Source organism: Camarhynchus parvulus, chromosome 3, assembly GCF_901933205.1.
Source record: "Camarhynchus parvulus chromosome 3, STF_HiC, whole genome shotgun sequence".
In the NCBI taxonomy this organism is placed as follows: domain Eukaryota; kingdom Metazoa; phylum Chordata; class Aves; order Passeriformes; family Thraupidae; genus Camarhynchus; species Camarhynchus parvulus.
The window spans coordinates 14205189-14233139 of NC_044573.1; the positions used below are offsets into that span (position 1 = coordinate 14205189).

General features: G+C 42.6%; 1 protein-coding gene across 1 annotated transcript; it reads left to right on the top strand.

Moving 5' to 3' along the window:
* On the top strand, positions 1 to 27947 carry MIA3 (MIA SH3 domain ER export factor 3). The gene is made up of 28 exons (XM_030946491.1): positions 1 to 175; positions 859 to 992; positions 6068 to 6154; positions 7736 to 10676; positions 11602 to 11889; positions 13563 to 13624; positions 14753 to 14884; positions 16104 to 16125; positions 18177 to 18265; positions 18395 to 18472; positions 18567 to 18677; positions 19497 to 19568; positions 19758 to 19862; positions 21042 to 21164; positions 21268 to 21385; positions 22056 to 22111; positions 22192 to 22282; positions 22392 to 22530; positions 24106 to 24207; positions 24308 to 24368; positions 24489 to 24524; positions 24616 to 24683; positions 24937 to 25034; positions 25151 to 25282; positions 25487 to 25555; positions 25681 to 25757; positions 26589 to 26745; positions 27109 to 27947. Exons 1-28 carry the CDS (start codon positions 1 to 3, stop codon positions 27351 to 27353), a joined length of 5868 nt encoding a protein of 1955 aa, XP_030802351.1. The 3' UTR covers positions 27354 to 27947.
* The last annotated feature ends 4 nt before the right edge of the window (positions 27948 to 27951 follow it).

Consider the following 27951-nt stretch of genomic DNA (forward strand, 5'->3'; position numbering starts at 1 on the left):
ATGGCTGCAGCCGCGCCGCCGGAGCCCCGGCTGCTGCTCGCCCTGCTGCTGCTGCTGCTGCTGCTGCTGCTGCTGCCGCCGCCGCCTCCGAGCCCGCGCTGCGCCGCCGCCGCCGCGCCCGACCTGGGCCGCCGCTTCGCCGAGCGCAAGCGCTGCGCCGACCTCGAGTGCAGCAGTGAGTGGGGGCGGCGGGCACGGCCCCGGCGAGGGAGTTGTGGGCGAAGATGCCTCCCGGAGGCTCTTCCCTAAGCTCCTTCCTTCCGCCGGCTCTGGCACGGAAACTGGGGAGAATCGGGGAAAGCGGATCGCGACGCCCACGCGCGCCGTCCCTCTCTAGTCGGCCAAGTTTTCAGATCCCCGCTGCTCCCTGTGTGGTTTTCTCCCCCCCTGCAGAGCCCTCTTGTGATAAACTCGCTCTCTGGTTGTTCTCTGGGATAATTTCAGGACCGGATCGCTGGGACACGGATGTCGTCATTCTGATTTAACATTAATAATGAGCTTCATAGCTCACTCCTGAAGTGTAGTTCTCTCGTGCTTTGTCAAACCCTTGTCTTGACTAGAATGCTTGCTTTACTTTTTTAGCTATAACTTGCCTTTTTTTTCTTTTTTTAGTTATAACTTGGCTTGTTTGTGTTAGTTATAGCTAAAAATTTCTTAGTTATACTTTCAATTTAGTTACATTTTTATTAATTTATTAATTTCTTAGTTATACTTTCAATTTACTTTCTTATCTCTTGACCTAATCTAGAAAATAGCAAAGGGGTGCATGCGAGGTCTTGTTTACTGCCAGTTAGCAAAGACACTTTTCATGTGAATTATTTTTAAAGTCATACTGTTCTCTTTGTGTTCTTTGGACAGTGTTAATGTGCCGAGGGAAGGCCGTGCGGGATTTTAAAGGTCCGGATTGTCGCTTTGTAAATTTTAAGAAGGGAGAAGCAGTGTATGTATATTATAAACTAATAGGAGAATCCACTGAGCTTTGGGCTGGAAGCGTAAGTACTGTAGAGCATTTTTTCTGTTTGCTCTCCTTGGTAATCTGTTTTCATTCGTTTTGCCTTGTAAGAGAATGCTTGGCGTTTTGAACATGGCTAAATAACAGAGAGAATGCTGCTTTTTCATGAGGCCGGTGGGAAATAGGATGAGGTTTGATCAAACCTGAGTGCTGTGAAAAATGGGCAACTCTAATGTGTTTAAAAACTGTTAGAAAACTGCCTTTGTGTTGAAAACTTCCTATTGCAGCACTGTCAGTGGTGGTGGCTACAGGGCCACCTGGAAGCTAAGCCTCCCTTCCCATTTAGGGAGGCTTAAGCCTGTGCTTGTGTTTTCCCGTGACATGGTCCCATCCTGCACTCTGTAATCCTGCTAAAAATCACTGCATGTGCATGATTTAATTGTTCTTCTCATCCTAATATTCATCTGCCTTCTTCCCCTTTTTATCTAAGCTGCATACAGAGTTGGAGGAAAAATAAGTAGTAAAACTAGAAAGGATTAGGGTAAATTTGATTTCTAAAAGGTCTGTCTCTCTTAGCTCTGCTGTAGCTTGCAGAGTAGTGGCCTTGTCCGAGTCATCATCCTTGGACAATCTTGAGAGGCTTCTGCTAATGGGGAGGGAACATCCCCATACTTGCAGTTACTTCATAGAAAGCTCATCTCGACTTTCATAAGCACCTTATTTACCTGGCAGAGGCAGAACTGAGATACCATGGAGGAAGAACAGTTTCTCTGGGCTTCTCTTGAAAGTGTTGGCAATCCAGAAGTTGCTTAGACCTAGTCCCTGTGCTTCCTCCTCATGTTTCCCATACATCCTTTTTAGTGTCTAAATTGTTTACTTCAGCCTCTGTTCTTAGTCTAGTTTTCTACAAAGGATAAACAGTTTTGACAGTGGTCTTGGGTGCTTGAAACCACACCTGGGTGTTGACTGTGGGGCCAGTGGTTTAGTGAAAATCAGGATGTATCTGTACCCACTTCGGGCTGGGCATGGACAGCCAAGCTCTCAGTAGGAGCTGAATCCAATTAGAACGATACAGAAGTGAACAGAAAAACTGCAGCACGTGGTCAAAGAGTTAATAATTTCATCATGCTGGTAATTCCCTTCTGACATGTACTGTACCATAAATAATCTGGGTAATTAGTTGGTACAGGTTTCCAGGGCTGCCAGTTCTTGAGATGCAGAGTAGCAGCATGGGGCCAATTTTGCATCCTCTAACAAGGCATAATGTAAGCTGCAAGATCAGACAGCAGGTTAAGGTAATTGCTGAGTTAATATTCAGTTTAATTATTCACTGATGGGCAGCTCATGCAACAGTTAGGTGTGTCTCCAAGTTAAAAGGATGTTTGCTTTGAGTTTAAAGTAAAAGCTGCAGTTGGCAGGTTGCAAAGAATTGCCAAGCTCCATTTTATTTGTTGTCATTTTTCAACTGTGTTACACGATTTTCTGTGCTCCTTTTAGGGCAGTGCTGCCAGACTGATTCCTTTTGGTTGGTGGCTATAACCTTTATTTCTTTTATCCCTCTTGGATTGACTGCTGCTGCATTAATCATAACACTGCAACAACCAGCATGGAAGCACTGCAGTGTGGTCAGAGGTGCCTGCCTTTCCATTTTAAGTAGGGCACTGGCACAGCTGCCCCTGACTCACATATAGCACTGGGGTCTCTCCTGTATCGTGACTTTCTGTGTCAGATTTGGCTGGGCAGCCTGATTTTTCATGCCAGGTTTGGCTGGGCAGCTTGATTTATGCAGGCCAGCCATGCCTGCTGTGTGAAGTCTTGGAGCCAGAGGGAAGCCGCTGCTTGCTAATTAAAAGCAGGCTACCCAGTGAGGTCTGCCATCAAAAGAATTCCAATGCCATGGAAGGCATGCTTCCTTCTGCCATGGCCCTTTTGGGATCTCATTGCATGACTTCATGTGGGCATTGTGTGCATTATTTGATCCCATCCATGTACCATGCTGCCTTTTTCCATTCCCCAAAGTTTTTTTGGGAGAGGATTTATTAAGGCAGAATAGAAGCTATGAAATCAAGGGCTAACTGGAGTTCTGATTGTCAGTTGTGAGCAGAGGTCAGGGGAATATGTGTATGAGAAGTTTCAACTAATGCAACCTGGGGTTTATTTCAAACAAGTTGTAAATACAGATTCTAATTCCAAAATCAATTGGAAGGAGCCGTGAGAAATACAGTAGTATTTCTGACCTGAAGGGAAATGATCTGATAAGAAAAGGAGTCTTTCACCAAGGCTGAAAAATCTATAGCAGTTGGGACTAGGCTTTATTTGCCTTTGCTTTTCTAATTCACTCCACCCTTTTCAAGCCATTGTTGATTTTTTTTTTCCTTGTGCCAGCAAACATGTTGTATTTTGACAAAATACCTCCTTTATTTTGTGATGCCACTCTTGAATACTAAATTGGTTACAGAGCACACACTATGTTCACTGGATATTTTGCATGTGAAAAAATTCTGGAACTCGGCTGTAATATGTATACTGTGCATTATATAGCCTGTAGTTTTTAGCAGAGCTCTCTAAACCTCAATAGTAAAGCAAAGCCAAATGCTTGGAAAATACTCTATGACCATTGTTTAATGGTCATTTTATGTTACCAATTTCATTAATACATCAGTTGCAGGAAAATGCTTGATTTTTTCCCACAAAGCCAAGAGATAGAGCATATCAGGTGCTCTTGTCCTCTGCACAGTGTCCTGCTGTAAATCAGTCTCCTCTTCAGTATCAATCTTGTGTGGCTTACACCATCAAGTTGTTGTATAGACTCCTGTGCATTTTTCCTGTATTCTGCCCTCACTTTAGCAGGGTCCAAAACTCCAGAAGTACTTCAGATCATTCAAAGTAAAACCTGCTGCTTTTTCACAAAACATTTTGTCAAAGACACTTTAAGGTTGTTATTTTATCTTATGGCAAAGGGATGAACTTAATACTTTTGATTCAAGGTTGAAAAAACCATTTCTGGCCTCATATTACAAGAAATGGACTTAACTGCAGATTGTGGCTTCTTTGTGTTGTTTTTTGTTTTGTTTTTGTTTGTTTGTTTTCAAACCTTTTATATAGGTTAGTAGAAAAGAAGACAGGATGGATAAAATTATGTAAAACAGGAAGACAATATTTCTGGAGAACTCAGAGGGTCAGAGCAATACTGTGTTTTCTTAACACTGCCAATGCTCAGCAGGTGCAAACCAGCTCTTCTTTGCCCTATGTTCTGAAGTTTTAGTTACCTGTGCTTTTGGGATGTGGGCTTTAAAATTAAAAAGATTTGAACATCATCTTCCCCAGCTGTCTATTTTCTGATTGATGATGTGAGAGTGTCGCTTCTTGGTCAGTGAATCTGCAGCAGCTGCCTGTGACGTGGGCACCAGGGGGGCCAGATGCTGTACACACAGCCACGTGTTTTGTCCATGCACAACTTTTTAGCTGGGAAGAGAGTGGTTATTTCTCCCTTATACACTTGGCATTGGAAGTGCCTTTCCTCTGTCATGTCTGTAGAGAATGAATGTTTCTTTTATTTGCACAATGAGGCATTTTTTCCCCTTACAAGAGAGGACTTGTAAGGAGAGAAGCAGATGAAATTTTGGGCAGGCAGATCCCATATGGCTTATAAACCACAGAAGTGGCAAACTGGGTCGCTACAGAGGATGTGAATGGTCAGCAGCTTAGATTGCAATAAAGGAGTTTCAGATTGTGATCCCTGATTATAATGGTTGTTACAGAGATTAGTCTGTAAGGAGGCTTTGAAGCTCTAACTTTTGTTTTCAGTACGATCATTAAAAACCGGAGTTGAAGTTTAGAGAGAGAAATAAGCCAATTTACAGTTAAACTCTAGTGTACTACACAAAGACAAGCTTTTGATGTGAGTTGTCTAAATGAATTTCCCATTCCCATTGGTAATTCCCAATAGTAAACATAATTCCCAATAATAATCATGCATACATGATCTGTTTTCAGTAAGAGAGCAATATGTGTTTACAAAAGGTGGGGAGGGAACAGTGTAGGGTTTCTTAATACATGTGTAACTAACTTCAGAGATATCAACTATGCAAGGTAAGATCTGAATGAGTAGTAGTTTAAAAAGGAAGTCCTGTAATGTATCAGTGTGTACTTCAGTTGCATATCAAAAGAAACACCTCCAAAAATTATTAGGACATATTATTTAATAGATACTAATTTCTTCTTTTTTTTTCTTTTTTTAATACCACTTTATTTTTTTTTTCTCAGATATTTTGATTGTCTAGGAACTTTGTACCTTTCTAGGTGTTTCCACCAGACTCTAATTACCTCAATTATCTAATCAGTGTAGTGATTGCGTGCTATTAATATTGGCTTCTTGACAGCCATTCTCAGAACTCTTAAGTGTGAGCATTACTCTGTGTAGATCATATCTGGTGAGTGATAAAAGAGATTCTTGTCTTCCACTGTTTGCCTTGCCTTAGCACATTGAAAATCACCATTCTGTGACTGATTTTTTTGCTTGTGTCAGGCACTGAAGAGAAACAATGCATTCACAGAGGAGTGGGGGTATATTTTCCACACAGGTTTTTAAATTATTAATTCTGCATTTTAAAATGATGAAATTTTGCATTTCCCTACAATCTGCTTTAAGATTTTTTTTCCATAAGTTACAAGGTGAGCGTATTTTGGGCTATAATATTGTGCGTGGATGTAAATCTTATTAGTCAAAGATCCTCTTCTGCTTGGTACTTGAGAAAATCCTTGAGGTGTGTGTGGTGCTTCTGGTGCCTGCACAATAGTAGTTAAAGCAATTGAGTCAGAAGGCCTGGGATTTATTCCCAACTCTTCTAATAATTTGTTATAAGTCAGGCTTTAAAACATGAACGGTGAAACTTAAACCAGCTTCACAAGGCTGTTGTGAAATGTAAAACCTCAGTGAAAACTCTGGTGTAAACAAAGCATCATTGGTCTTCTTTTATTCACTGCGTTAAACTTCATTTAGAATACTTGAGAGTCAGTTCAACATATTTGCTACTGGTGTCTGCAATTTTTTACATAGTCATGTCATTTCTAAACCTTCCTTACTGTTTTTCATTCGTGTTTGTTCTTTTGCAGGTTGGAAGCGATTTTGGATATTTTCCAAAGGATTTACTTGAAATAAATCATAACTATTCCAATGAGGAGCTAGAATTACCAACAGATGTAAGTCTTACTTGTTCTGGTTTTTTTCTTCAGTTGGGGTTTTACTGTTTCTTGCCTCGACATTCAGTAAAATTCCCAAGAAAGAAATTGGGAATAATAGTGATTTTTAGTAACTTTTTGTTAGTAAGCAGCTACATACTTGCAGAGGTGCACATGTAGGTATGGAGAGTAGAATATTTTTGCAGCTCTGTATGTGAAAGCATCAGCCCAAAATGTGGGCGTTGACCTTTCTTTTCTCAAATGTTACGGTTTTCTTCTAAAGAAATCTGTTTGGATTGAACTCTATGCATCCTGATAGCTGGCTTGTGCATAGGCCTTCTGGTGTGTAATCAAAATGGCTTCTTTTCCCAAACTTTCAAAGTTTAAAGTACTGTCAGAAGCAAACAAAACTGGGTACACTCAGCCCTTTGATTCTAGAATTGGTCCTGCAACCCTTTCACATATGACTGGCTTTCATGTACTAATAGCAGCAACTCCAGACTTGTGTCAGTAAAGCCTTTTTGAGGCTGTAGCTTTAGGCATGCTTGCAGCACAGAAAGCTGAATGAATCCTGCATCCAAGGTAGCAAGGCAAGGGAGGGTATTCTGTCCCTCTGCTCTGCTCTGATGAGACCCCACCTGCAGTGTTGCATCCAGCTCTGGAGTCCCCAGCACAGGAAGGACATCAGCCTCTTGGAATGAGTCCAGAGGAGGCCACCAAGGTGATTTGAAGGATGGAGCACCTTTCCTATGAGGAAAGGCTGAGAGATGGAGGATTGTTTAGCCTGGAAAAGAGAAGGCTCCAGAGAGACCTAATTGCAGTCTTCCAGTACCTGAAGGGAGCCTACAAGAAAGATGGAGAGGAACTTCTTATAAGAGCATGTAGTGACAGGACTACAAGGGAGAATGGCTTCAAACTGAAGGAGAGCAGGATTAGATTAGATATTAGGAAGAAATTCTTTGGAGGTACTGAAAGAAGTTGCCCAGAGAAGTTGTGGATGCCCCATCCCTGGAAGTGTTCACGGTCAGGATGGATGGGGCTCTGAGCAACCTGGTCTAGTGGAAGATGTCCCTACCCATGGCAGGGGGCTGGACCCTGATGACCTTTAAACCCTTTTCAACCCAAGGCCATTCTATGGTTCTATGAAATTGTGTCTCACCCTGCTTCTATTTATTTTTCAGAAACTGTGTGACAGGGAGCTCCTGCTTGGAGGACTTGGTCCTTTAAGGGGACACCAGTTAACAGAGGTTGTGACACACAAGCTTAGCAACATTTGTGGTCTTCTGTTCACTGACATTCAGCAATAGACTTGTTCTTCATTCAGTACATATGGTGATGAGTATAGTGTAAAACTGCCACCTCCATTGCTGCCTTACTTTGTTCCTGCAAAACCTCTTTATTTAGGTTTTTTTATGAGTCCTTGGGCAAAACCTCCACTGATTTTAAATAGAGCTTTGGTTAAGGAGTCAAGGGGTTAATTCTATGTGATTAACATAATTTACTTTGCTGCTGCATCTCTCTTTAAGTAGGTAAATGTTTTTAGTCTCATTACTGCTATAAAGGAAATAATATTTTTTGATTGCATGTTGTTTTTCATTTCAGGAAACAGACTTTGTTTGCTTTGATGGAGGAAGGGATGACTTTGATAACTATAATGTGGATGAACTTCTGAAGTCATTGCAAGAGACAATAGCAAATGAAGGGGAAACTGAATCGAGTGATCCAGGGACAAAACCAGCTGAAGGAATTGAGAAGGATAAGGAGGCTGAACAGACTGATAGAGGAAAGTCCCTTGGTGCTTTGGAGACAGACAATCTTGAGCGAAGTGATGAAGAAGAAAAGGAAAACCTTGTCTTGACAGACAAAGTTGACAGTTCTCATACAGAAGGAACTGAAAATACTGGGGAAGACTCCAGTGTCAGTAGTCACAAAGAAAACTCTCAGGGAGATCAAATTGCACATGAGCACTTGAAAGGAATGCTACATGGAAAATTAAAAGGGCTAGAAAGTGAAAATACCAAAAACACTAGTATTCCTCAGGGTGAAACCAGCCAACTTGACCAAGAGAATGAAGTCAATGCCTATACACTTTTAAACAGAGAGCTCTCTGTGAACTTAAAAACAAAATTTGGCTCAACTGCTGATGCTGTTGTATCAGATGATGAAGTGACTCGCCTTGTAACATCACTGGAAGATGATTTAAATGAAGATTTGAGCATTAATCCTCACAATGAAGAGGAGGAGCCAGAGTTTGCAGATCAGTCTGCAGAAATCCCTTTGCTGTCTTTTATGGCAGAGGATGAAATTACATCTCCTGTGGATTTAGAAGATGATGGAAACAATGATGTGGAGTCACAAAATCACAAACCCGATGAAGATGCAAAGGGTGCTACAAAGCTAAATAACCAAAGAGACAATGGGGAGGAATGTGATTCAGATGCATTAATTCTTAAGGATGCCTTCAGTAAGAGCAGGAACTCGGGTGGCAGTGTAAGTGTAGACAAGTCTGAATCTAAACAAACAGAAGAGAAACAGGAGGAGGTGATGCTAATTAGTAAAAGAGAAGCACCAGCAACAACTCACCCTGAGGATCTCTCCAAACAACTCCTTGGAAAGGAACCTGTGGGTGCAGGTGATCTGGGTTCAAAAGAAAAGGCCAACAAAACTGAACAGTTGGAAGAGCAGCTCACTGATGGAACAGAGTCACATTCTGCAGTGCTGAAAGGTATAGCTGTGCCTGATCCTCACGCTTTGCCTAGTCCAGGCAGTGCTCTGGAGTCCAAATCATTTCTTAAAAACAAGGAAGATACTTCAGAACCATCTGATGATGATATCAATAAAAGTCCTGAAAGAGTTCCACTTGCTTCAACAGAGAAAAGTGAGAAACAGTTTGAGGACAATACCTCGGAGGAGTCCTTGGAAACTGATTTAAAGTACAAAAGACCATGGGAGAAAACAATGGAGAAGGGAGAAGCTGAGAACATGCCTCCAGTTGATGTTTCAGCCAAACCAGTGGAAGAAGTAAAAAATGCATCTCAAGATGACCTAGGAGATATTGACCTCTTGAGACACAAAGTGGAGCATGACATGCCTGTTGTGGAAAAACAACTTCTCAAACATGAAGAAGATTTAAAACAAGTAGGGAAAATTGATCATGAAAATAAAAATCCTGCCTCTTCTAACAAAGAACTGGAAATAAAAAAGAGAAAGCTGAAAGAAACCCCTGCAGAGGAAGGAGACCCAAGCTATAGTGGAGCTGTTGAGCAACCTAGGCCATGGGAAAATGAAACTGAGTATTCAGAGGCAGATGTGAATGAAAAACTTTCAAGAAATCCTGGCAAGATGCCAGTATTTAAAGAAAGCACTGAGAAAAGTTCCCCTGAAGAAAAATCAGAAAGTGCCACGCAGAACACTAATACAGATAATCTTACTCGTCAAGGAACTGCTCATCCTGAGGGTGCAGGATCAGACAGAAATCTTGGCAAAGATTTGGCTAAGGAAACAACACAAAGAGCAGAATTGCAATCTGAAGAGCCACATGCTGAAGATGACCCTGACCTGAAACAAGTGGATGATGAGCTACTGGAAGATGAGAATGCAGCAAGTGCCAAGTTGTCACAAGCAAGGGCTGCAAATGCCCACGGTAATACACTAGGTGGTGAAAATACAAATCCTGAATTAGAAGGACTCAGTGAAGCTGTTTCAGGAACCCCAAATCCTACTTACAAAACAGGAGAGGAAACAAACTCATTCCCTAAGGAGGATAAAACAATCAGCATGCAAAATGCAAGTGTGATTTGGAACAAAGAAGTTGACATATCAGTAAGAAAAGATGCTAAATTGGATGAGATGCAACATGTCATGGAAGCTGATGAGGAGTCTTCTGAACCTGAGGAACTGTCAGCTGTGGACGAACATAATTTCCAATCTCCTCACACAGAAGAGAGCAATGACCTTGACCAAAGGAAAGATCGTCTCCCAGAGGGCATTTCACAGAAAGACTCAAAGGAGGTGCAAAATTTAGGGCAAACAAGAAATGACCACCAGCAATCTGCATCTGTCCCCAGCCCTGCAGACAGCTCAGAAGCCACCAGTGACATGGTAAGAGACTTCAGTGAGTCTGTGAAGCGGCTCTCAATAATGAGAGAGTTCCTGGATGAAAAGCGCGTGATGCGCCTACAGAAGTACCTTGGGCTCCAACACGTGGTAAGGGTTGAAGCCATGTTCCATGACATGATGGTGGAGATGGAGCTTGCTCGTAAGTCGAGCCAGAATAACGAAGATACAGAGAAAGCTCTGGATGAGATACTGGAGTTTTCAGAATCGAGCATTATGGATGTTGTAGGAAAAGTTCTGGATTCCAGGGTAGCAGAAAATAAGGAGGAGGTGGTGAAGGAGATGGATTTGTATGATGAAGAGAGTGCACTGATGGATGATATTCAAGAGTTAACATATTCATTAAGAAGTAAATATTCATCTGTTGGTGAGAGTGTCCCACTTGCTTCTCCTCCAGAACAGGAAGATGACCAGCTGCACATTCAAGGTAGGATGTTAAACCAGTTAATAAATAGATGAAATGGAAGTAAAACCCTGTCTCAAGAAACACTAACACAGAGAAACTTTAAGAAGAGGGTGAGCGAGTAGAATCTAAAGAGGTCTTGTGCAATAACCTGGGATTTTGCTTATTTTTAATGCGTATTTTTAGCATTGTGATGAGAGTGGCTCAGGGACAAATCCTAAGGGAAGATATTGAGTTCAGCCCACCTGTTCTTATGGACCGAGTTCTGTGTAAGATAAGTGAGATGCACGCATGGATATGGTCGTAAGGAGCCAGTCAGGACAACTCTGTACCTCCTTAAGAAACAGGGATTCACATATACTAATCTGCAGATTTTTCTGGAGGGCTTTTTTTTCCCCTTAACTAATTATCACTTGATTGTGAGAGATCTGGTGATTTAATGCAAAGTTTAGGTACTAAATCCAGGCACCTAAAGTCTCGTATGTCCTTATAATTGTATTTTTGCCCACATTCATAAAAGAGTGCATAAGTAGCAATAACAAACAAACAGATCTTTTGATTGGGCAAGAACCAGAGGTAGAGTCTTTTGCAAACTTACTGGGTTTTCTATTAGTGTGCAAGATGTTAAGATACGCTTTTAGTCAGGCTCCTCTTACAGTAGTACATGTTAAGTATGCAATTTTTGATAAGGTCACGAATGATGCAAATATTTCACCTTGCAGTGTTTCACTGCAAGGTCAGTGGTTGATATCTTGCATGAATTTCATACAGACATTTAATTAGATGTTACTGAAAGTTGGTTGAGAATATACTGGAAGCAATACACAAGCTGAAATATTTAAAAAGTGTCAAGAAAGCTTGGTTACATGCAGCATTTCACTGAAGGTAGCTGTGAGTAAGTAATACACATTAGCTCAGTGCTTAATTCATATCTCCTTGTCTGTCACAGATGGTGCAAAAGAGGCTGAATATGATAGTGTTTCCACCAGAAACCCAAATACCATTGATGAGGGCAATCGGGAATTTCCGCAGCTCATTGAAGAGAAGAGGCCAGAGCAGCCTATTGAGGAGGAGGAGGAGGGGGCTGTCAATGTTCCACCTGAGCATGAAGAGGCCAACTTCTCAGATAATGGAGAAGCTGAAGAAGGGTATGATAGTGAAAGAGGATCACTCCTGGAAGATACTTCCTTTGGGTCAGTTGATTCAGGAAAGAGTGCCAGCGAACACATTGCTGAAGGTAACCATTTGGGATTGGCTTATTTTGTTCTTTTGCTCTTGAAGACATGCATGGTTTAAAGGATTTTTAGGCAAATGGCAGGAGTTTTCATTGATACTTTCATTTTATGTTGCTGTAATCCTCATGGCTTTCCCTGATTGGTGACAGTCCCTCTAGTGGCAGTACTGTATTGCTGTACAATATTATGTACAATTGCTGTACAGATTTAGCACAGCAGTTTTTCTACTATGATTTGCAATGTAGGAAAAAGGAAAGTGCTCTTGTGAGTGTCAGAGTTAGAGCTCTTTGGACTGTGTCTCAGGATGACTGGCTTGTGGACTGTGTCTCAGGATGGTAGTGGAGAAAGAGCAGAAATCCCTGGAAACACACCATCAGCCCAGGTTTCATCCTCTTTTGCAGGGATTGACAGCCTAAAGGTCACTTTCTATAGACAGGACAGCCCACAGAATAGCGTGCCCTCTTTTTTAGCCCATGTCTCTGGGCCATACTACTTTCCAGGAAAGGTGGTGTGTAGCTTCCCCCTCAGGCAGCTCAATGATTTCTCTGTGTGTTAGAGTAGGAGAAATGTTTGGCTCCCTCTGGCTGAGGCCTTATCCCTCTGGAGCTAGAGTGCTGTCTCATCATTATGCCAAGGAGGGATCCTGTTACTGTCATCTTTCCTGGCTCTGTTTTGGTATGAAACAATCTTTGACTGTATTCTCAGTGCTACTCTCAGTTTGCTGTTCTGCCTTCACTTCTGATTATGCTTAATAATTCTCTCCACTGAACATTTAGGAAAAATCCAGGCACATCTTCTTTAGCTTTTGTACATTGCTGAGGTGCTGTACCATCTCCAGGGCCAAGTGCTTTTGATCAGCTTCTAAAATCTGAAGGAAGCTCTAGGTTGAATGCCAAGAAAATTAAGGAATTTTAAATGGCTAGTGGATAACCTACTGGTTAAGCAGTCAGATGTTCAGCTGTATTTTAGACCATTTTCCATTTTTTCCTTAAATGTGGTTAAATGCTGCTTGGCAGGAATTCTTAGGAGGGCTGGTAGAGGTGTTGGGAAGTAACAAGGTGGACGATGGTAGAATGGCTGGTCACAGCTGCTGTTCCGTGGTGTGACAGGAGGCTGGGCAGGTGGCTGTGGAATCTGCTGGCCCAGACATGTGGCAGAAGAAGGAGCAAGAGGAGAGGGCAGTATTCAGGCCAGGGCAGAGCTGGAGATGGCTTAAAGGTTTTGCCATACTTAGAGAGTACTGACAGAGTTCAGGAGTGTTTGACATGGTGTCATTCTAGGGGATGTCCTGTGCAGGGCCAGGAGTTGGACTTGACAGTCCTTTGTGGGTCCCTTCCAACTTAGAATATTCTGTGGTTCTGTGAACCCTGCTGGGAACTAATCGGAAGGATTCGCGGTTAGGAATTTTAAGAGTGCGTGCTGCTCTGATTCACGGCTGGAGGAGCTGGGTGTTGTGCTCTGCCTGAGGCAGGCTCGGCACCGTCACCGCACAGCCGTGTCCTGTCCTGCGGCACCCCTCCTAGCGCCGCCTGTGGAATATCAGCGCACTTCCCAAGGGCTCGCTGCCTCTTTCACCAGTGCTCCGGCGCACCGGGGGCCGTCCTCCAGCGCGGTGGCCGAGGCGGGCTCCCGTGTGGGCCCCGTGAGGTGACGCCGCTCCCCTCTCGCCCTGCAGGTACCGATGCGGGCGCCGCCTGGCGGGGGGCCCTGGGCGAGGCGCGGGAGCTACTGCGGCGGGTGAGTGGCGGCGGCGCGCGCCGTGTGACGCGGGCGAGGGTGGGGAGGCCGCGAGGGGCGGTGCGCGGCGGGTGGGGCCAGAGGGAAGGAGGGCTGACGTGTGCCTGGCGCTCCCGGGCCGCCATGGATCCCGCGGGCGGCAGCGGGTGGCCGGTGGAGGAGCCCTCGGGGCGGCGGAAGCTGTTGCAGGTGAGAGCAGGGAAACGGCGGCGGGCGCGGCGGAGGTGTTTCGGCGGCCCGACCCGGGCAGTGACACACCTTCCCCGAGCGAGGCGGGTCCCTGAGGCGGTCACCCCGGCGTACCCCGCCGTGAGGGCAGCTGGCATTCCGCGCCCCCAGCCCGTAATGGGGGGCAATCCCGCGGGAGCGGAGGCGGCCGCTGGCGTCAGGGATCGCTGCCGGCCTCCCCGGATGGCGGGGAGAGCTCGCCCCCCGGCCGGGCTCGGCAGGGGCAGATGTGCGTTCTCCTTTCCGTTCCCCCCTCTGCCGGCTGTGGAGAAGGTAGGGAGAGAGAGGGTAAGTAGGAGGAAAAGAAGGGAGAAGGCAGCGGCCTCCGTGTGGCTCGCACAGTTTGTTCCCTGAGTGCCATGCCATGTCCCTGTGAGCCCCTTAACCTGTACCAAGCATTCGCACCTTCCCCAGATGCTCTCTGACCTCCAGATAGGAGACTCACAGCATATGACCCTCTGATAGGGGCAGCAGCTGGGAGAAGATATGAGCCATTTGCGCTGCATTGGTACAGACATCCAGATGTGAAACTGTTTGGGTTTTTTTTTTCTATAGTTTTCCATCCATATAGCTTTATTTGGAAACAGGTCAAATAAGTACCAGTACTATCTAACGCAAATTGTGCACATCAGTGTGTGCTTATTTTGGTGTGGCTCTTCTTTGCCAGTAGACTGTCACTATCAGGTGTCCTGATACTTGAGAGTTTTGCACTGAAATATGAGCACTAGGCTGCTCTGTGGTTTTCTTAATTTTCAGTTTTCGGTTTGCAGAAAAATTGCAAGAAACCTCCAGATAGTTCTCTGGTTTTATGAGGGGAATAAAAGCACTTGTCAGACTGCTTGCTTTATCCCCCTTTTTAATGAAAACACACTCATAGCTGTCACTGCTGTCGGTTTGCAGTTGGTCGCCACGCTGCCTGAGGAAATGCGTCCTGGGCCTGATTTCCATGGACTTCCATGGGAGCCCGTTATTATAACTGCCTTAGTGGGAGTTGTCACACTTGCTATATTTTTCTGGAGAACCTGCCTTTCAGTGAGTATACTTCATGCTTGCACGCCTGCTGATGTTTCACCAGCTGAATGGTCCTTTGTGTGGTTAAACTGTTTCAGCATTACTGAAGTCAAAGCAATATGTAGTCCTTTGTGTTTTACTTTTTCTGTTTAGAACATTGATGGGAGCTAAATGCTGGGCTGAATAGCTAAAGTAAGTTGCAGTACTAAGAAGCATTTTCTATAAGCTGGTAATTGAAGATTGCTCAGTAAGAGGTAATTTTGAAAGCAACATAGAGGAGTATGATGTAAATAAAGAACGCTGTTGAAAGGGTCAGCATATATTTGAAATGAGAAGCCTTCCATGTGCTTAAATGTGTTGTTGGCTATATCCAAAACAAATAGTTAATCCTCTCCACTTCATGTTGTCCAGCTGCTTGCAGGTACTGCATTTAGAAACCTAAAAACATGATATTCTCATTGGAGAGCCTCTTCCATTTGTCCACATTCCTACATGGGTAATTTTCTGTGCAACAAAACGTCTATCACCAATTTTCAACTATAGCAGTGCTTTTCCTTGGGAGCTGGGAGATGAGAATCAAATAGGCAAATTTATTTTACAGCTGTACAGTTTAGTCATGATATCCTCTAGAAATCTGTGGAATGCTTCATATTTGCCTGACAAAAATAAACTAAAAGTGCATCTTTTCTGTAACAATATTGATAGTTTTTTTCCCTTGCTTAGTTTTGGTATCAGTTTGGGTCAGTTTCAAATGCAAAAACCAGTGTTAATAGAAGAGCGTACAAAAGCTTCTGAAAGTCATCTCTTATGGGGTTAATTTTGAAACAAGCACGTGCTTTAGAGGGTACACAACTGGGACGCAAGGGTTTATTTTTTTGTGTGTTTGCAAGGGGTTTTTTTCCTGCTTGCCAGTTTGTGGTTTGATACAAAATGGCTTAATACAAAATGGCTTCATTTTCTGTGCAAATTATCTGTGGGCAGTTACCGGTGTCCCTTTAGTGAGTGAGTATACAGACCTTTACTAAGGCTCTGAGCAGGGCTTTAGCCTGGGAGCTTTTATTAGAAAGCAGCTTAAGCTCGTTTGTAGTGTTACTCAACACTCATTGGCAGTGATAGATGTGTTTTCCATATGCTGCTTTAACCTGCATGGAAGTGGTCACTTTTTTCCATAGGGAATATTAATAACATTTTTCACTTATCACTTTTTATGGCTAATGTTTTTGTTTGTTCTCTTCTGTAGGTGAAGAGTAGAATATATCAAGGTAAGTTTCTTCAGTGTAGTTGATGCTTAGGCACTAGTTTTGAATATTTATACTGTTTCAGAGGACCAAGTATCCATCTTCATCCCTTTCAAAGAGAATGCTCAGTCCAAGGTTACAGTGTAAGCTTGGTCAGTAGATGATACTTAGTTGAATCTGAGGGTTTAAATTTTGCCTTTGATAATGCTTTGATCAGGAGAAACAATGCAATTTGCACCTGTAAAATAAAAGTCAAGGAAAATCTCCACTTTGCTCAACATAAATGTGAACGACTGGTTTATGGGGCAGAATTTGTTCTGGTTTTCTGACCAGAAGTGGGTCTGCCTTTGCTTGCTGTTCGCTCAGAAAGTAGGAGCTGGTTCCTTTTGTTTTTTGGGTTAAGGGGAGCCTGAAACTGGCTGCTGTGCAGTTGCAAAGAGACACTCTTAAATGTAGATCTAAATATGCAGGCATTCCTGTGGCCAGCACATCACTTTTTACATGAGTTTTTCTCTGGCTTCAGATTTATAAAATTAAGTGTACTGAATAGAAAAAAAAAATTCAAAGTAGGGTGATTGCTGGAATTCATAATTGAATAAAAAATGCAAATTGTTGTCTTCATAGAAAGTCTGTCTCTTCCTCCCTCACATTTTACTTACCGGTCATTTCTCTCTAGTTTCATTGTGGTTATACTGCAGTTTCCTTCTACACAGTTAGCGTAGAATTAATGAGCTGAAAAAAGCCCATCTTAGATCTCTGAGGTGATTTCTGTAGTGCAGGAAGAATATTGGTATTGGTGATGCAGAAATTACTTAGCAGCCTTCCCTAAAACATCAAGGAACATGGATTTAATTCCACCACCCAAATACTCTTCTCTTTGATGCTATATAGAAACTACTAAAAATTAGAAACAATAGTTATTCTTCAAGCGTAATACAGGCCACATTGTTATTAACATCTTTATCCAAAATAGAGGAATGCTAACAGTAACAAAAATGCTTTAAAACATAGCGTAATGCTTTTAAACTCCAAACATAGCAAAAACTCCAAACAAACAAAACATAGCAAAAATGCTTTTAAACTCCTAACTTATGTTTGGAGTCCCAAGGATAAAAACGTATTGTGCTCTCTTAATGACAGTAGTAAAATTGGGAGGCCAAGCTAATGCAGGGATTGCTGCTTCCCTTAAACTACTGAGAGCTATCTTGAACCTTGGCAGCCACTTGCTGTCTCTCTTTTCCCAGAGTGGGAAAGGCCTGGAATTCACTCTCCCAGGAGCCCTCGTGTGGGAGGGAAAGGAGGAGTAGCAGTTGCCATTGCACTCTGTGGGATGCAGTTGGAACAACCAGTACTCCTTGTTGTGCTGCAGTTTGTTGTGAAGCAAATGGTGCTTGAGGCAGTCAGATCCAGATCAAGGTGGCTTAGGACTGGAAAAACAACAACAACTGGGAGTTTTTTAAATAACTTGCAATAAAATAATTGAAGTATGTTAGTGATTTTCATTTAATCCTAAGAGTTGGTTGGTGGCTTGTTTAGGGTGAAAAGCTAATGCATGCCTGAAGGCTGCTGCTTGGTCACAGCCCTTTTGAGGTCTAAGCAGAGCAGCTCCTTAAGACCTACTGGTGCTGTCTCCCAGCTGTCTCTGTTCTGTTCCCAGTAGATCTTCCAGAGCTTTCATCCTCTTACTGTTGCTGATGAAACATTCAGCTTGAATAGAGCAGAAAGGTGGTTGTTAGGGAAGGTGTGGCATCTCCCTGAGTGTCTGAGACTGCTCTGAGATCCTCACTGTCAACACACCTCAGGTGTGCGTAGCCAGCACCTCACCTTGTTCTGGGTTCTGTGAAGTGGATGCAGGAACTTTGTGCTTTGTGTCAGCTTTACTGTCTTGTTTTCAATTCTAACTTCAAGTGAAAGCTGGAGATGCAGAAAGGGCTAACTGCCAAGGAGTTAATACTCTCCTGATTTATTCTTTAGTTATTACTTGAAAACATTCCTTGAAGTAGTAGTAATGATAGCTGGGTTTTTTCCCCCAGTGTATGAAATATAGTTACTGTAAGCTTTCTTTTTCTTCCTAGTGACTGAAGAACAACTTGCTGAAAAGATTAAAAACCTTCTGCAAGAAAAAACAGAAATCTTAGAAAAGCTGTCAGAATATGATCAAAAGGTATTGCTCTAAGTTGTCCTTTGTTTCTTAATTTTCTATTATTGCTTTAATTACACAGTCAGTGCAACATCTTATAATAAGATATTATGTTGACAGTTTCCTCAGTTGTATGTGGTTGTTTGTGTTTAGATAAAGGAAGCGAAGGAATCTGTGAAAGTGACCCAAGAACAAAAAGACATTCTCTCAGATGAAACTGCAGGGCTTAAGGTAAGAGAAAGTTAACTGTCTCTGTACTGAAAGCAGCAATACAAATAAAAATAGTTTGCTGTAGGTTGGTCTTTTACACCTTTTTTTTTTTAAGGACACTGTAAAAGAATTGGAAGAAGCAAATCAGCAGCTAGATAACAAAGTGAAAAATCTGCACACCGTGCTTGAAACAGAGAGAAAAAAGAATGAGAAGAAACAGAAAAAGGTTAGAACAATTACACTTGTGTGTTACATTGTCATTAGCTTGACACGCCCTAAAAGCTGGTCATGACCTGATGGGTTAGGTAGAGGTAGAACAAACAAGGTGACCCACCTACAAAATGAGAGATTAAATGAAATTTTAGGTTTATCCCAAGATCAAAGGATTAGTCTGATGATTTATTTTGTTTGGGGTTTTTTTTGGGGGTTTTGTAGGTTTGGTGGGGTTTTTTTTAAGATCTTGATGGACTTGTGTGGTTATGTGCTTTCACACACAAACAGATTCATTCAAGTCATGGGCTAGTCTAATACTTCCTAACTGGCCAGGAAGTTCCTTGGCAATATAAGCTGATGGCTTCGATTTGGGAAGAGACATTTTCTTGCACTCAGAGCAGCATTTAGTTCTACAGTAAGTGTGAAGATCTCTGAACTGTCTCTCTTTCTTGTTGTCCAGAGCTATTTTCTCTTTCTTCATTTTAAAGCCCGACTTCCTGCATCAACAAGCTCTTTGGCCTTGTTTTGGTCAAAGGTTGCTGCTAATGATAGCAGTTGCTCTCGTTGTGGACTGCACAGGTGTACAGGGAACTTCCTGGCCACAGACAGGCAGAGTCAGGGGAAGAAGTTCATTTGAATTTGCTGAGTGTTTCTGTTCCTTACCTTGTCGATAAGGTAGTGCTATGTTGCTGCTAGCAAATGGATGCTTGAAATGGAAGTTTGTTCGTGTTTTGGCTTTGCTTTTATGCTTCCAGAAGACATAGGTTAAATCATTACTCAGGCTGAGGTTTGTGCCAGGATAACACTAAATCACTGCTCATCTTTTTCTTAGCTCTCTGAAACTCAGAAGTCCTTGGAGAAACTTCAGGAAGCTATCACTATGCATTCTGCAGAGCTTTCAGAGGTAAAGAATTATTTACACTCCCTCAAGAGTCACAAGTTTTTGTACCAGCAAAAGAAAATGCTGGCTTGGCAGATTGCAGGTTGTTTGTGCATATGTACCTTTTTCTTTTCCATTTAACCAGGTTTTTTGTAGCTTTTGCTCCACTATAGTTTGACTTTGTCTTCTTGTTCCTTTTTGTTTTGTGTGTAGGTGCAGATAGCTCTTAATGAAGCTAAACTGAGTGAAGAAAAGGTGAAATCTGAGCTTCATCACATGCAGGAAGAGAATGCTAGACTGAAAAAGAGCAAGGAGCAGGTAAGTTATGCCCAGGCCAGGCAACCTTGTCTTTCAAACAAAATATCTGGCTTTTATTCCTAGTTTTTTGAGTGTAGCCTCAACAGGTCTCTGTTTTCTTAACATGGCAGAATTCCATGTTTTCTGTTGCCGTGATAAAATTCAAATGCTTTGTGCCTGCTTGCACAGGCTGTTTGTGCAGCTGAGCCACATCTCTGGTATGAAGGCTTTGCCAGTTCCCCTGATGCAGTTTTTGTCAGCAAAGTCACAGAAAGTCTGTGCTGAGGTGGTTATCAAGGCATGACGGAAATATTGCCACCTGGGATCCAGGCTCGAGGGGATAATGGTGAAGAATTGCCAGAAAATGTGACACTGTTCACAGGGGTCCCAGGATGAGGGAAGAGATGAGGATCTGACTCCATGTTTCAGAAGGCTTGATTTATTATTTTATGGTATATATTACATTAAAACTATACTAAAAGAATAGAAGAAAGGATTTAATCAGAAGGCTAGCTAAGAATAGAATAGCAAAGAATGATAACAAAGGTTTGTGGCTCGGTTCTCTGTCTGAGCCAGCTGGGCGGTGATTGGCCATTAATTACAAACATCCAACATGGGCCAATCACAGATCCACCTGTTGCATTCCACAGCAGCAGATAATCAATGTTTACATTTTGTTCCTCAGGCCTCTCAGCTTCTCAGGAGGAAAAATCCTAAGGAAATGATTTTTCATAATAGATGTCTGCGACAAGAAAGTATTTCAGAAAGCAAAGATAATGGGGAGGAGTTTTAGCCCTGGAATGTCAGGACAGTTCTTTACAAATGATTGTGAATATCTGTTCTCTTTCTTCATTTGTGAAGTATGTGGCTTTTTAAGGAATGTGTTTCAATTACCTCTGGACTGCAATTAATTTCCTCATATTTTGAGGTGTGTGAGCAGTTTGATGTTGGGGTGTTAGCTGAGAAAATGTCAAATTTGTAAAGCTACCTAATAATAAACTGCAGAAAGATTCCCGGCATCCAGTTCTGCCAGTGGAACAGCAATGAGCCTGATAATTGAAGTTTACCCTTTATCTGTGATAAAGGGTAAACCCATGGTGATCAGTTATCACCAGAGCTGGTAGTAAAGTAGACTTTAATTGCATACACCATGCACTAAAAATACAGCAAATAATCATCTTGCCTTGGTGCTTCATACAGCTGCTAAAGGAAGCTGAAGGTTGGAATGAGAGGCATTCTGAGCTCCATGAGCAGATTCAACTGTATCAGAAATCTCAGAAGGACATAGAAGAGACACTTGCCTACAAAGAAAATGAAATTGAAGTAGGTTCTCTATAATCAGCTTGCTTTCAGTATTATGCATCATAAAATACTCTGTCATACTTCACAAAATGCAGGGTAATTGAACCTTTGATTACTTTACTAGGTTTTAACCAATTGCATTATGCAGCTGAAGCAGTTGGACATGGATTCAGAGGCCAAGAAGGATGACAGAGGGCATGAGTGGGGCCCAGAGGATGATCTGGCCAATGGAGAGTTGCCAGGTACGGTTATCCCACCTGAGGATTGTGTGGTGCTGTGCTCATGGCATATTAGAGGGGGAACAAGAGGGATCCATGCATATAGAGGTGCCAGCTTGAATCCTCAAACACAAAATATCCCTCACTGAAGGGAGGAACTGGCTACAAGGTCAATAATTGCTTTTAAATTACCTTTTAGGTAATCCATGAGTGTAGTGACACAGTTGTAAAGACTCTGTATAAAGGTTGGTAATTAAGAGCATTCCTAAAGCTGAGAGTCTCAGTTTTGTGGTTCTGGTACATTTATTTTTGAGATAAATTTTTTATGAGCTTTCTGCTTGCCTCCAGATAAATAACTAATTTAAGTAATCACATTTTTTAAATCTGAAAGACCAAAATAGATGTTTTCAAAGCTATTGAGGCAGTTTGTTATTTGTGATGTTGCACATGTATTTGCTGCATCTCTAGTATTGAAATCCTTTTTTGTTCTTTTTTATTTTTCCTTTGGTCCTTTTTTCTACTTAAAGTGTATGTGGGTTGGAAATTCCCACTTCTTGATTTTTGGTTTTTTTTTTTTCTTTTGACCATATGAGGATGTAGGGGTTGAAGTGTAGAGAGTGTTACTTTTAACTGTTGTTCACAGACTTGTTCATGATGAAAAAACAGGGAAACCAAAGATCTTTTCCTCTTCTAGATAGTGAGAGTGAGAAGATGAGGACTCAGATTAAGCAGATGATGGATGTCTCCAGGGTATGTTGCACAAGTATCTAATTATTGCAGTCACATTACTGCTATTCCTATGATCATAAATTCTCTGTTCCTGTTTTCAGGTCAAAACAATGTTATCCATAGTTGAAGAGGACAGAAATCTTCTGCAGTCCAAACTGAATGATGAAGTAACAGCAAGGCATGAGCTGGAAGGTAGGTTTAGCAAAATAACCGCTTAGGATGAAGTGCTGTTGGTGGCTTAAAAAGAAACAGAGCATGTAAATGGCCATTATAGTTCTCACTGCAACTGCTTCTCCAACAGAGAAGATAAAAACATTGGAACACGATTCCTCTTCACTGCATACAGCCAAAACTCAACTGGAAAATGAATGCAAAACTCTTCGGCAGAAAGTGGAGATACTTGGTGAACTGTACCAGCAGAAGGAGATGGCACTCCAGAAGTAAGCCTTTCCTTACTCTCTCTGTTGTATACTGGGCATTGCCCAAATGCTGTTCGCTCAGAAGGCTCAAAGAACTTGGAAGTTGTGGTTGGAATGAGTGATGGCAACTCTTTTAATAAAGCTGAAGCTGGCATTCTTTCTTTAATTTTGCCACCATTCCAGAGATTCTAAAAAGACTGTCAGTGTGCACACAACATATTGCCTTCTACTTTTAAACTTCTGGAGATGGTGGGTGGGTGGCCAAGCAAATTCTGTGGTTGCTCTGTTACATCATCCAGAAGTGTCAAGGAGAGCATAGGGGCCATTAAGATTCAGTGAGTCTAATTCTCATAATGCAGAAACTTCAGTATTTCAGCCTTGTGAGCTTCTTGCATTCTCAAAGGGCTAAATGAAGGCTGAATTGGTGATGGCAGTCGGGAGGAATGAATTGCCAGTGGTAAGGATCTGCTCTGTATGTGTTCATTCCTCATTTATTTATTTACTTACTGAAATGTCTGTAATACCGTCTCAGTTTTGTGGGGAAAATTTGAAAATAGGATTCAGGGACATTCTCAGCTAAATTCTGTAGAAAAACTGAAATTATGATGGAGAAGCAGTTGAAGTTCGTATGGTTTAAGTGTGTGGGCTGGGGGAAGCACAGGGTGGGAAATGGGGCTGTAGTGAAACTGCCTGACCTTGTAACTTCCATGGATCTATATGTAATAAACTTAGAATGGAGAGGTGGAGGGTAACCCATCTTTCAGGGAAAACTTCATCTTGACCTCTGTGAAGAATTTCTGTTCTTTCCAAAACATACAGGAGACTGTTACAGTGCCTGTTAGTGCTTCTTTATTAGAATGCTTCTTGCAATCTCACAGTTTTTTTCTGGAAAACTGCTTTGACTTTTAGCCAAGGAAATGGATTATGTTGAACTGGCTGTTAACAATAATTAACTTGCTATTAATTAAGTGTTTCCAGTTTTGTGGGGTAGCTCTTGTAAGTTAGGAACACACTATAGACTTCTTAAATGCTTCCAGAAAAGTATCAAAAATCAAAAAAATTATGAACCATGAGGTTATAAAAAGACTCTGGAAATTGGTTGTGCAGTGAATTGGTATGGAGAATACTTGGGAAAAGCTTCCCACATGGTTAATAACTATTGAATGTGTTTGTCGCCTGGGCCCTAAATTTGCCCCTTCTCACCACACATCCATTTCTTCATTTCCCGTGGTTGGTGTCAGTCCAGTGGATTTCCTTATTTGTTCCTTTGTAAATCTGGATTGCAATCTGTGGCATTGCTAGGAAAACTACAGGATCTGAAGGGATGAACTGTCTGCAGTTGATAGATTCTGACAGATCTTCAGAAGCTGACAAACCTTTCTAGTCAACTCTGTAATTTTAAGGTTTTATACACAAAGGGTTTGTCTGTTGGTTTCAAAAGACAGGATTTCTGTCTCTCTTTCTAAAAAAATGTCTTTTTTGTCTCTGTGATTTCATACATTATTGTAGATTTTGATATTACTGTCGTTGGCAGGATTTTGAGTTGTAATAGATGGAGAATGCTGGACTATATGGTGCATTTTTTTCCCTATGCAGAAAACTAACCCAGGAAGAGTATGAGCGTCAGGAGAAGGAGCAGAAATTGTGTGCTGCAGATGAAAAAGCCGTGTTGGCCATCGAGGAAGTAAAAGTTTACAAGTAACTTGAATTTCTGAAGATTATGATTTTCCATTTATTTCAGCTACTGAGGAAAATTTATTCAAACATCTTTCCTTCCCCTCTTTTTCCTTTTGTACAGGCAAAGGATCCAAGATATGGAAGAAGAATTGCAAAAAACAGAGCGATCTTACAAAAACCAGGTAAACTTCTTGCTTGCTGGTTGTTGTGCCATCTTTTTCTGCATCATTTCAGTGCTCTGTGGTGAGTTATTGGAAATACTGGTAGTTGGATAAAAACTAAATGGCTTCTTTCCTTCTCAGATTGCTGCTCATGAGAAAAAGGCACATGACAACTGGGTAAGAATGTTTGTCCTTTTCTGATGCCAACAGTTTATATTTGATGTCACATTGGTGCAATTAATGCAGTTGACAAAATTTTCCCTACCAGCTCATTGCCCGCTCTGCTGAGAGAGCTCTGGCTGAAGAGAAAAGAGAAGCAGCCAACCTGAGACAGAAGTAAGTACAGAATAGACCCACTCTATTGCTCTTTGAACATGCTGGGAGTTGTCTCAGGGGGAAGCTCAGAATGTGCAGTGCATTTTTAAGTTACTAATTTTAACTACTGTTAAACTGTTTTGATGGTTAAAATAACGTTTCTTGGTGAAAGCTATAACATTTTACAATGCAGTTTGTCTTGTTACATTATAATAGATACAACTCATATGTGTTGTTTGAATAATAATAAGAGACCTTTATTTTCCAAAATCAGATTAATAGAGGTAAACCAAAAAATCATCATGCTTCAAAGACCAGTCATTGTAAAGCCAACTCCAGGCAGACCTGACCACCAGATCCCACCACGACGAGGTAAATGCTGCTGTTTCTCCCAAAACCTTTGGTCTTGGAGTCAGTACATTATAAAAATATAGGGCTGTGCTAAATTGTAGAAAAGTAAATCAAGTGGTTTTATTTCTTTGGCACAGGGCCATTAAGCAGAGATGGCTCTTCTGGCCCATCACCTGTGAGTGGAGGAAATCCATCCCCCACACAGATGATTGATGTCCCTGCCCGGCCCCTCTCTGCTCCTCGAAGGGAAGGTGCGAGGGGTGAATTTGGTAAGCGGTGAAACTCCCTTTTTTTGACAGTTGCCTCTTAGGCTACAAACCCAGGAACACTAAGGTCAGATATTGGTTTTAGGAATGTTGATATTGATAGCTGCTTTATTAATACACTAATGAGTGGTTGGTGGTAGGGTTTTATTAATAAGAAATAGCTCAGGCTTGTTATTTAGGGTCTCTGGGGTTCTTGTTTCTGTTAAGGTACAATGGTGGATGGCCCCCCTGCCCCACGAAGGCCTCCAGAGCTGCCTGGAAGGATGTGTGTTCCTGGTAAGTTGTGGGGTCTGCAACCAACTGCAACTTATTCATTACTCTTTCCCTTCAAAAAGACAATTTCAAGCCCACCTTCCCTACCCTTAGCATGGTAGGACACTTACTCATGGCTTTCTTTTTAGATATTGGGCCTGCTGTGGCATCTGTAATCAGCAGTGAGCCAAGAACCTCTTCCCCTTCCACAACAATTGATGGAGTGGTGAGTTGAGAACACCTCAGCCTTCAGGAAACCTTTTTAATATGTGACTCACTGTACTTCCTCCTGCTTCTTTAACTGTATCATGTTCTGTCTTGTCTGTATCCTGTCACTACCCTATTTGCTGTTCAAAAAAACCCCAAAAGCAACCCTCTCCCAAAGAGTCTGAAGCCCCCAGTGTAACTACAGATTCACCTTCCTCCATGGAACTAGCTGCAGTGAGTATTTCAAGGCTGGACATGGTGATGCTGCTTTGATGGAGAGGAGTAACAGACTTGGTGTTCTGAACTGCTGAATAACAGCTGCTCTATGGAACTAACCAAGGGCTGGTCCCTCTGTCTCAAAAGGCTTCTCTAATGATGAGCAGTTGCTCTCTGGTTTTTGTGGGATTGAGGCAATAAGATGTTTCTTAAGGACTGTGGGCAAACTCTTTGGAGTGACTACAACAATAATCGTAGTAGGTGACTTACTTGTGGTGTTTAGGCACAATTCCATATATCATTCAAAGTTCCAGGTCCTTCACCAAAGGGGTGTCCACCAAGGACACCTCAATAGGGCTTGAACTTTTCTTTAGTACATCTTCTTAACAAACTTGTCTCTCTAAATCACTCACTCCTGGGTAGTGCCAGCAGTGTTCTGGGAGAAGGGATGATGACGGTGCAGTAGCTGTCCCTGTTTTGTGCCTGGTTAATGTGGTTTGGAGTGTGTTGGGGTAATTTTTCTTTCCTTTCCCCTTTGTACCTGTTTGCCTTTGGGTAAGTGGTTGGGTTGTTCAGCAGTGTCAGTGCTTGTCTGCTGCAGTAACTCACTGAAGTGTAACCTCATCTTGCCCAGGGTAATGCTGGTGCTAAAGGCCCCTCTCCTTTCCCTGGGACACCTCTGATGAGCTCCCCAGTGATGGGGCCTCCACCACCGCCACCCATTCGCTATGGACCACCACCTCCTCCTCTGCAGGGGCACTTCGGGCCTCGGCCTCTCCCTGGGCCCCCAGGTATGGCTGCAGTGCCCTCTGCTGACACTTCACTTCCTGGAGCCTGACTGCAGGACCCAGAGCTGCTTTTCCTAAGCACGTGGCTTCCTCATGCTTCATGGGCTTTAGCTGGCTCGGTAAGCTTAGATTGGGTGGGCTTTCTCAAGGCTCCTTAATGCCAAGGTATTTTTCCTTGTTTACTATGAAATGGAAACCAGCAGCCAAAAGTCCCTAGAATAATTTATGGGCTTTGAAGTCCTGCATGCAACAGTGATCCACTCCAGAGCTGCTCCAGAAAATGACAAACTGAGGAACTAATCAGGAGCTTCTCTGTTTAGGTTAAAGCAAGATTTCATTTAACTCCATGATTTCCTTTCCTTCTAGGTTGTGGTCCTCCCTTGCTACCTCCAGCTGGAAGAGATTTCTTACCTAGTTCACGTTTGCCTCCTGGCCCACTCCCGCCTCCCCCTGATCCCAGAGGCTACGCATGTGGGCATCCTCCCTTCCGCCCCCTCGGCCCTCCTGGCCCCCGGGATTATCCTCCAGGCCCTCGGCTACCCCTGCAGGCTTCCAAGGACTATGCTCCTTCTCCCAACAGAGACTTGCCTCCGCCGGCACCCAGGGACTGAGGGCAGCTGGCCCCAAGGACTACACACATCCCCAGTGCAGGATCCATGCCTGCAGCACCCGGCCAGCCCCACAGACCCGGCTCCTGTGTGCACAACTCTAGGAAATGGCTCTTGGTTTGAAGACATTGGTCTCATTTCAGTATATCTCAGCTTTTGCAGGATTAATTTTTATCCCGTTGCTACAGATGTCTACATGCATTTATGATCACAAACGCATCCATCCACTTGGGCTGCAAGAACCTTTCTGTGATGGACTTGAACCTATTCTAAAAGTGCAATAGGAAGGAAGTACCTGTGTGGAGAGTTTTAATTCAATGTAGCCTTTGTAAGCAGTTGGCGAATGAACTAACTTCGTTTAAAATGTATATCAAATCATTTCCTGTGGAAATAATTTTTTAAGTAAAACGCTATCCAACCTGCCTTCTCCATCCCATCACTGAGCTGCAGTTACTGTAGGCCAGGGGTTTACATGAGGACTCTGAGGTTCTGGGGTTTTTTTCAAAAGATATCTGGTCAGAGATCAGAAGCACAAATGACACTGTATTCAAAGGGAAGTTATAATAAAAGGCAAAATTCCTTTTGCTAAACCCCAAAGGCT